General features: G+C 20.5%; 2 protein-coding genes across 3 annotated transcripts; one reads left to right on the top strand and one right to left on the bottom strand.

Annotated features, from left to right (window-relative positions):
- Positions 1-2,246: 2,246 nt before the first annotated feature.
- Positions 2,247-3,149, top strand: Bm76 (Uncharacterized protein; the record flags this gene model as incomplete). Its single annotated transcript, XM_043075776.1, has 3 exons — positions 2,247-2,332; positions 2,881-2,994; positions 3,113-3,149. The coding sequence occupies 3 exons, from the start codon at positions 2,247-2,249 to the stop codon at positions 3,147-3,149; spliced, it is 237 nt and encodes a 78-aa protein (XP_042931710.1).
- A 1,949-nt stretch (positions 3,150-5,098) lies between these two features.
- On the bottom strand, positions 5,099-8,542 carry Bm18064 (Uncharacterized protein; the record flags this gene model as incomplete). Of its 2 annotated transcripts, none has more annotated exons than XM_043075774.1 (6): positions 5,099-5,259; positions 5,792-5,965; positions 6,489-6,612; positions 6,983-7,171; positions 7,631-7,837; positions 8,435-8,542. In XM_043075774.1, the coding sequence occupies 6 exons, from the start codon at positions 8,540-8,542 to the stop codon at positions 5,099-5,101; spliced, it is 963 nt and encodes a 320-aa protein (XP_042931708.1). The 2 variants fall into 2 exon arrangements, with proteins under 2 accessions (XP_042931708.1, XP_042931709.1); XM_043075775.1 differs by having other exon boundaries at positions 6,983-7,066.
- Between the last annotated feature and the right edge of the window lie 2,492 nt (positions 8,543-11,034).

The following is an 11,034-nucleotide window of genomic DNA, read 5'->3' as shown; positions in this document are numbered from 1 at the left end:
TAAAAAATACTACATCAAATACTCAGCAATATATATTAAAACAATTATAACATATATTTGTAATATTATCAGAAATATGTATGATATGATACGATTTGGTAATAATAACAATAATAATATTAAACAACATAAAATTACTTTTTTATTTTTGTTTTCTTTTCACATAATTTAATTTCTGCTATACAATTTGATATAATTGAAAAATAATTCTTTAATTAAACAATTTTTTTTTTTTTAATTAATTAAGCATACACAAACAACGCACAAAATTCAATTTATCTGCTTATTAAATTATTTATTTATTAATTATCATTCATTTGAATATATTTTTTATAAAACATATTTGAGTTTATTTTTATTTCTCAAAAGATTTCCATCCTTTTCTTTTTTGTTTTTTCTTTCATCATCACAAAAAAGTGCTCTCTTCAAATTTTGAAAATTTTGTCAAATTTTAATGAATAACATTTTGCATAGTGAAAACAAAAAAAAATTCTTTTCTTTATTTGTTTAAAATTTTGAAGGAAAAATATAAAAAAAAAAAATGATAATCAAAGACATTTACTAAAGTATGTAATTATGCTTTTGTTAATAGTAATGGGTGGTTAAGTTTTGCCAGTTTTAAACACTTATTTTTCAAATTTCATTTCAAATAGCAAATATATATAACTGTGATTGTGTGTGTTTGTGAGCAATGAATTTTTCTGCTTTTTTATTATTTAAATCATTCCTAATTGAAAACGTTTAAAATTATGAATGAATTTAATTTTTCTTCTATATTTATAATATTTTAACTTATTTAATAATTTCTTATTTTCTTAGAAAAAAATTTTTTTTTTTTTTTGCTTAATTAAACACAAAATTTATTCATTTATAATAATTTATAAGACATTGTTTAAAATTTTAAATTAAAATAATTATGAAAAGAATAAAATTATTATGGAAAAAAAAAGTAGTAATTCGTTTAAAATTATCAAATAATTCAATTTTTTCTCTATATTTACAATAATTTGTTTCATTTTGCAATTTCCTATTTTATTAGAAAGCTTTTTCTTTGCTTAAATAAGCACAAATTAAATTGAAATTAAATTTATTCAATTAAAATATTTATAAAACATTATTTGTTTGTATGTAATTAATTTGATAAACAAATTAACAACAATCCATTTTCTTTTTTGCTTGCTTTTATATTATAAATTTTCATTAACTTATAATTACAAATAATATAACTTTAAAACTTTTAGTATCAAAATGTGAAATTTTTCATTACAGTAATTTGTATTTAATTTAAAAATAATTAAATGCTTTTTTTTTTTTTGTTTTACAATTTCTTAGTTTATAAAAAAAAGCACTTATTTTTTAAATTAAATACATTTAATTGAAACAAAATTGCAAAAAAAAAAAAATTAAAGAACATTTGAATTTGTTTGACATTTTATGATCAAAATTTCATTAACTAAAAAAAAATTATGTAAATTAAAATTGAACATTTCAAATATATTACATTTTCTTGAGCATTCACTAATTAACTACAATTTCAATTTCTTGGTATCATATTATTTGCTATTATATTTATCAAAATAATATAAAATAAATTTAATTGAATTAATGAAAAACAGAATTAAATTTTGGATTTTAATAAAATTTTTTAATTTTTACCAATTGAATTAACTTGAATTTGCATTTTTTTTTTTTTATTTTTGCACTAATTAAGGTGCAAATTCATCAATCATTAGCCAAATAGCAATGACAATGAAATATTTTTCGGCACATTTCATATTTTCACTTCCAACAATCGTTGATTCATTAGTATTCCACTTGCTACTACCCTCTAATATCTTTATAGATTGCAATTTTTGAAAAATTATACTTTTGAAAATTAACATTAATTATTATATTAATTTTATATTATTTATTTGTTTATAGGGGAAAAAAATGAGAGAGAAATTAATTTATCAATTAATTATCATAAAATGTAAATAGTAATCAAATGTTTTATTAATGATACATTGTTAGAATTGAAAGTAATTTCAAATTTCCTTCAAATTTATTCCATTTGCAATTTAATCGAATAATATAAGTTAAAGAATTATAAAATTTTCACAAAATTCACTGATTTATAAATTTAATGATTCAGTAATTTTAAAATGATTTTCTTTCATTCTTTATATCACTTAAATTCAATTGAATAATTCTGTTAACAAAAATTAAATACTAAATTACAAATAATTAATTTTGCAGAAACATAAATGTTAATAATGCGAAATACATATCTGTTAACAATGGTTGTCTTTTGCATGATAACAATGCAATTATCAGCTTATCACCATAGACCGTAAGTTTATCAATCAATCGTATTTTATTTATTGTCTGACTTACGAAAATTTCAAATTTATCATTAGAAAGACGAATGATAGACTAATTAAATTTGAAAAAAAAATTAGCAGTAAATATGCAAATGATATTATCGTATTTGAAAAAAAAAAATAGAGAAAGATTTGTAAAATATTCTTGCATTTGTTTATTAATATTTCTTTATTTATTTTTTTATATTATTTTGAGTATTTTATTTACTTATTTTTTGATTTATTTATTTATTTCTTTTTAAATTCATTCTTTCATCCATTTAATTCATTTCTTATTTAGTTATTTATTATGATCATAATTTTTTTAATTTTATCAATTATTTTACTTTTCTACAAAAATAAATGTTATCATCTTAATAGTTCTGTTAAAATTAAAAAATTATGTTATCAATGCCAATATTTAACGAATTGATCAGAAATTTCATTGAAATATTAATTTAGAATATAATTGAATTATAATTAAAGAAAAAGAAATGAAATAAATAATTAATTATTATATACTTAATTATTGTCATAGATACATCATCAGTGGTTGGCCAATTATGATTGGTGACGATGATCAAGTTGCAATTCCTGATGATGCGCAAATATCAAAAATGCCGGAACCGATTCAAAAACGATTTCATCTTGGGTTTTTCTTTCATATTTTCTCTTGCAATTTTTTCAAATTTTTTAAAATTATTTTATTTACTTATATCATTCAAAATCTGTTAGCAATAATTTTCATTTCCAAATTTAAATTTTTATAGATGGAATATTCTTCAAAATCGACTGAGGAATCAATAAAAAAGAAACAAACGACAATTACAATGACAACAATAACATCAACAATAAACAACAATAACAACTACAACAACAAATAAATAAAATAGATTTGACGTTTGACAAATTTATTTGAATTAAGTTTGTTCCCAAATCCGGCATATATGATAAAATTCGAAAGAATAATGCGATTTTTTTTTCTCTCTCTCCCTCTCTCTCTCTCTCTTTTTATTCCAACAATCCTTGTATTTAAATTGTAATATAAAAAATTCTTCAAAATTCATTTTTTTTTTCCTTTCCTTTTTGTTTCTTTTTAATACTCTAAATGAATGAAAAATTTAAATTTATTTTTCTTAAAAAACTAAAAATTTATATTTTCAGTCTTTTCTCTAACTTATTTTTAAATCAACTTAGTGATAAAAGATATAAGTAATGTGATAAAGTGATAGAAAAAAAAAAAAAAAACTTAACAATGTGAATTTTAGTTGTCGAATTAATTTTGAAATTATGAACTGAAATCAATTTGTAGTAATGAAAAAAAGTTTATTAGAATACATTCATATTTTTGTTAGTTGTTAAAAATGAAATTTAACAAAATGTGATTGTAATAATTTGTAAATTTTCATATTACAATGCAAAATTTGATTTCTTTGAATTTCTTTAAAAAAAAAAAATTTTTTTTATTGATATATTAAATGAAATACTTACTTTTATTTAAGTGTAAAGTTTTTAAGCATCGCTTATAACACATTAAACGCATTCATAATACAAAAAATTTAACAAAAAAAAAAAAGTAATAATAATCGTTTCGTTTGCTTCTAAATTATAATAATTATTCATTTGTTCAATTCCAAACTTTCAATGCTTTCAGCTTAAAAAAAAAAAAAAAAAAAAAATAGTCGTAAACAATGAAATAGCAAATGTGTTATTTATATTACTATGACTTTTTTGAAGGTTATAAATGATTAAATAATAATACCAAAAAAAAAGTTTAATTACATTTTTAAAATAGAATTTTATTGATAGAAATAAAATTTCATCTTTTCATCAAGAAATTTAATTTATTTTATAACTACTAATTACAATATATGAAAGCAAATAAAATAGAAGAAAAATGGCTAAAATTTATAGCAGCAGGAAGCATTTCGAAAATAATTTTTAAATATTTAAACCAAATTAGAAAATAAGCATATAGCAATAAAAAAAAATTGCGCATATTTTTTTTTTTTTTAAATTTCGGAACATATACGTTGAGCAAATAAATGTTACTGTCCGTTTTTTTTTTTCCTTCTAATTAATTATATATAATCAATTTGAAAAAAAAAAAACACTCATTTTAAAATAAGTTACATTAAATTTCGTAAATAATATATTGTAAAAGCTTTTTTAAAGCAATAAACCTTTGAGAGTTTCAGTAGAGTAAAAACCTTTAATCTTTTATACCTGAGTAACATACTTTTTTTTTTTGCTTTCTATAACAATAAAATATTGGCAAAAAAAAATATATATGTATATGAATTAATAAAAACATTGAACTAAAATATTGCTTTTTGAATTAAGAGAAATGAAATAATTAAAATAATTTTGCTAATAAAATTATGCATCCTTTTTTTAGATAGCAATAAAAAGTTATATATCGGAACATTTTTCATTTTTTGATAATTTAAATTGCTTACAATTTAAAATAAACAAAGAAAACGATGAGTAGCAATGATTATAGCATGAACAATAATTCAATGAATTAATATTAACGAGCCAATTGTCAAATGATAACCAAATAATTATATAAAATTATGGGTAACAATAATAGTAAATTAGATTAACATATTATTCTGCTAATAATAATAATAATAATTAAAATCAACAAAAAAAAAAGGTTCAAAAAATATATTTACAAAAATTTGATTAGTTAAAATTCTAAAATTTCACAAATAATAATTAAATAGAAAGAAAAAAGTGGGAAAAAGTTTAATTTAACGTAAAACAAGTGAATGTAACGGAGTTCCAATTTCCACCTGGCATTCACAGGCTGATATTGTATTGATTGATTCCTGTACCCATCGGGTAGATTTTTGGGTACCCGCATTACGGAGAACATTTATGGTACGCATCACTGGGCGACAATTACCAAAACCTGAATTTATAATTAGTGAAGTGTTTTTTTTTTTTTTTTTTCTAACTATCAAAAAAAGAGAAGAGGGAAAAATGATTTAATATTAAGAAATGAATTAAACATCAATGAAATTTAAATAAAGGATTATCAATTATTTAAGTAATTAGTTTAGTCTCTTTTATTTTTGTCTTACTTAGACTACCATGATTTTATTTTGTTTTTTTTATTTATCAATTTTTTTTTTTTAAATTATCAAACTAAATTTTTTCAAACTAATTCATTAATTTCAAAAGGAATAATTTTTTTTTGTTTTAAAATTTTTCCCAAACAAAAATTTAGAGATTGAAGAAAAGAAAGGATGAATAAATTTAGTTTAATACTATCATCGAAATAATTGATAAAATATAAAAATATATAAATTAATGAATAGAAATGAATGTTTTTTAAATTTTAAAGAATTAAACTAAAACTTTTTCACTTATTTTTACATATAATAAGCATCATTAAATGAAGAAAAAGCAAAAAAGAAAAAACAAACAAATAAATATAAAACCTGAAAGACATCCCACATCACTGGTATCACATGAAACTTCATTAAGCAAAACCGGAAAATAATTAGCCGGTAGCTTTCTCCATTGCCAACATAAATTACACAATCCGGTCCAACCTTGTACAATTTCTTCACCTTTTTTATAATTACAACTAATCGTTATTGCTGAACCCAATACTATAATTGAAAGAAAATATTAAAAAATACGATGAAATATTTTTAATTTCATATTATTTAAATTAAAATTCATAAAACTAAATGCATTTGTTCTTTATCGAATTTTTATCAAATTTTAAGCAAAAAAAAAAAAAAACTATAAATAATAATTTTTTGTTTCTAGCAGTATATATAATTTTATGAAAAGCTAAAAATAATGAGTTAAAAATTTGAAAATTTTTTTTTATTTTTTAATTGAATATTACAGTCGCTTAAATTTTGCTTAAATTTTATTCATTACTTTTGTTTTCAGTAATTAATATGTTACAGTTAAATTAGTCATTTAGCTATGATGCAATTATTTGCTTAAAAAAAATAAAAATAATCTTTTTAAAAAGGATAATTTTTTTATAACAATTAAAATATTTGATTTAAAAAATAAAAAATTCTCAGATAATTAATATAAATTTATTCTTAATTTTTAATTTATTTTAGGTAAAAAAGAAAGCAATGTTATTTATTAATAATCAATAAATTAGTTTACATTTTTGCTTTGATTCTTTCCAGTTCCTTCGTTTTCGTACTTTTGGTTTTAATAAGCTAATGAATTCTTCTATATGAGCTGGCAATTCTTCAGTTACAGTAGCATTTTCAATTCCATCATTTACCTTTTAAATTATTTCACTTACAAATTACCTTTCTATGTATAATCAATATTTATCATAATTAATTTTTTTTTTTTTTTTTTTTTTTTTTTAAAAAAATGACTTTTCCATATCTTTTAAATAAAAACGATCACATTTTAAACTAATCTTTAAAATTAACTGATACTTTTTCTAAAAAGGAGAAAAAAAAAAAAAAAAAACGAAGTAATATCTGCAAAATCTTTTAAATATTTCTTTGAAAAATTGAAATAAATTTTTCAATTAATCAATTGATATGACTCAGCGCACTATTTTTTCTTCTCTTTGCTTTTTGTTTTTTCTTTGAAAATAATTTTGATCAAAATTTAATTTGCTGAATAAAATAAAATTTTACTGCATTTCTTGAAATAGACCGATTTTTCATGCACAATGATTCATCGATGTCAACTGATAATTGAGTGATAGCGCTGCTATCTGCCTGGAAATTATTATCATTCGCTCGGTGGAATGCATTGGTGACTAAAAGTTTGCATGCTTGACATTCTTTTCCATCACATCTATACATCTTCGGAGTTTTATAAATCTAAAATTTCATTTAAATCTAATTTGATAATCTTTCAGTATTATTTGTTTGAATTAAAAATTATTATCATTTACTTAATGAAATATATTAATGATTTTACATATAAATTTTTGTATGTTTGACACTTTTTTTTTTTTCAACATATTCATAAACCAATGAAGTTTTAAATAGTTGAAAATTTTATTTAAATTCAACTCGCTAATCTTTCTACATTATTCATTTGACCTAAATAACATTCTTTATTTCAACATAATGCCTCAAATAACATACATCATAATTAATTAATTGAAAGTAATTTCAAATAGGAAATAGAAAAAAAAAAAATAAAAAGAATGGATCAAATTGAAAGTTATTAAAAAGCAAATCATAATGAAACATTTTAATTAAGCAATAATCCTAGCAAATGAATAAATTAAATTCTCTCTTTTTAATTAAATATTAAAAAATTCTTTTTACTACCGTTTTTTGTGGAAGCGAAAATTGTAAAACAGATTTCATCATAATTTTACTCTCATCCGAAACTAGCGGTAATGCATTTTCTGTCATACTAGATAGATCCGGAAATGTATGCAACGCTTCGTCAATGTTTGCTGCTTGTAAACGATTATCATATGATAAACATTCATTACTACCGGGTGGCTTCACACACGGACATTGTTCAATCATCTAAAAATTATAATTTATCTTGTTTTAATTTTGAATAATTTTAAAAGAAATTTTCAATTTAAACAATACTTATTATAAATAAGCTGATGTTAAAATTTTTATGTTTTACTTTTTATATAAACTATAATGCATCCTAACCGGAAATATTTTGAATATAAATTTTAAATAGTTATTAGAAATAGATGAAGTAAAATTTCTGTTTATTATCGTTATCTTTATATGTGACTTTTATGTGTGTACATATAGCTAATAAAATTTTTGAAATAAATTTTGAAAAAAGAAATTGCAATTTGAACTTTCCAAGTTAAAATAAATTATTATGGAAAAGAGAGGAAAAATTTTTCGTATACAAAAATAGAATTTTGAACTTTTTCCCACTTATCAATCAGAAAAAATTTAATTCCAATATGTCAACTGAAAAAAAAGAAAACCAAAGTTTACTATAGTTTATTTCACAATAGATCATAATCAAAATTTTATCATGATGATGGTGAAATTTAAATTTCATCATAATAGTAACAAAAAACTCAAATTTCGGAATGATAATCGGAAAAAATTAAATTTTACGAATTATTTGTAATTGTAAATGATGGATACCTTCTGCTCAAAATGTCTATAACGAATGCATAACGGACATTTTGTTCGAATTGAAATAGTTTTCATGAATGATAGCTGAAGCAGTAAAACAAGCCAAAGTTGATCCATTTATCCCAGTTACAGTTAAATTACATTTAATAATAAATTGAACATAAATTTGATAACCAATCAGTTGCATAGATTATAAAGTTTGAATTAAATTCTTCATAATACTAAATAAAATTAATAATTGGGCGATTTCGGAATTTTTTTTTCCGTAAAACGATATAAAAATGACAAAACATATAGTTGACAGCAAAATGTTTTAGATGACAAAACATAATCAAAATTTATGGAATTAATTAAATTTATATGAAATTTAATAAAAAGAAAATGCGCTCAATTTCTATTTCTTAAGGTTACATAATACTTATTACGTAGCACGTAGTACGATATAAGTTACTGTATACGGTATTAGCTACACGTGTACGATATTAGTTACCGTACACGGTATTACTATATGCAAACAAAGGTAAAAAAATGAAAAATTTATTTTTCAAAATATTCCATATTTAAAATACATATATATGTGTTTCTATATACATAGTATATTATAGATGAACATTTCACATTTTTAAATATCTTAATCATTCTTTAAAATATTTATTAATGTTTGATATTAATGTTTAGTGTTTCAGATTTGAAAATCTTTTTTTCAAAAAAAAAAAAGTTGCATATAATAGATAAAATGTTGTTAGCATAAAGCACTACTAATAATAAAATTATATGATAAATTATATAACACATTTTATTGCTTCTAAATTTTTGACATATGAACAACTGAAATTTATTGACGCTAAAGGTAAGAAAGAAATTTAACTTCATTCGTCCGATTTTGAATTGAATTTTCGAAAATTCTTCAAAATGCAAACATCTAAAACTTTTTTATTTTTCTTTCAATCGATCCTTTAGCAACAAATCATTTAATTTTATCAATCTCAATTGTGGTAAAAATATGAGCAAAGAAAAATTTTTTTAATGAGAAAATATGAAAGTTTTTCAAGCATAAAAAATAAAAATTAGGAGCAAAATTTATTTTCCAAAAAAAAAGACGAAACAAAGTAATTACATAGTACGATATTAACTATTGTATGCGGTATTAGCTACCGTATATAGCTAGGCTATATATAAGCAAAATGTCAAAAAATGAATTATATTATGGAATATTTTGTTTTTAAAATAAACAAAGATTATTTAATTTTATACTTGTAAAGTTATTGTACACAGATACGGTAATTTGTAGACTTTTTTGTAGCATATTTGTCCTATGAAAACAAATAATGTAAACATGGTGCAATTTTTTTGTATTTTACACAGAATTATATTTACTTACTTTGTAAAAACACAATATATAAATATTGTAATTGTATTTGTTTTTTCTTTTGTTTTAAAAAATAAGCGATTATGTCATAAAAATGCAACAATTGCGAATTTTCTGCACAAATATTTTTACTTATGTAATTCACTTTTAATGATATATTATTCGACTGGATTCATAAGGATTATCTAATTTGGGCAACTTCATTAATTGAAGATGAAGTTTAATTATTGATAATAATAGAAATTGAAGAATTTCGTCAACGAAAACTAAATTTTGCATTCTGAATAAAATAAAATAGCAGACAAAGTTAATTCAATACTATAAAATGAAGTAAATTTGACAAAAGTGTAGTATGGAACAAATACTAGCAAAGAAATTTTCGTAGCTTTCCATTATAATATTTTCAAAATATGTACGCATAATTTAAATTATAAATTAAAAGATTGAATCAGAATATGAACAATAAAATTCGTTTAAACAATTCAAATAACAAAATAAACTATTTTAATTGTCACAAGAAAACAATTGCAATTTTTTTCAAAAAATTTTTTGCTTATTTTTTATTGATAAAATCCTACACAAAACCACATTAAATTTTTCAAAACATTTCAATTTACACTATCAGTTTTTAGATTTAACAATTTATGATTACTTGTTGATATATAACGAGCAAAAATACAATCATTTTAGATTTACTGTAAATTAATTAGACAAGCTTTTGAAAAATTGCTAATCAATAGTTCATGAGAACTCATTTGCAGCCGAATCTCCCAGGTAAGTTATTACCTTTCATAGTGTCAGATAATTTTATGAAAGATAGGTAAAAAAAGTTAGCTCACTTTTCATAATTCGTTCTAGCAAGATAATATTTTTTCCTAAACAATTTTGTTATTCATTTCTTGCATATTCATTTAATGAAAATGAAAATAATGAAAAATGAAAAAAAAAAATAATGAGGTTTTTAAATGAAGAGTTTTACGAAAAATAGGTAATTTTTTACGATGAACTGATTTAAAAAAAAAAAAAAAAAAAAGAGACAATTTTAGGAATGATTGAAACTATTGAAATGCATCCTCTCGAACGTAAATTTTCAACCAAGATAACATAATTTTGTCAAAATTACGAACAAAAACGACGGTATTTATCATTAAATTTTATTTAAAAAAAAATTAAAATAAAAAAAAGTTGGTTCATTAATAAAATATCATTGTAAAGGGAAGAAATTACGCCAATTACTCTT

The sequence above is a fragment of the Brugia malayi genome, assembly GCF_000002995.4.
Source record: "Brugia malayi strain FR3 genome assembly, contig: Bm_v4_ChrX_scaffold_001, whole genome shotgun sequence".
Classification (NCBI taxonomy): Eukaryota; Metazoa; Nematoda; class Chromadorea; order Rhabditida; family Onchocercidae; genus Brugia; species Brugia malayi.
This window is presented reverse-complemented; position numbering and strand designations above follow the sequence as displayed.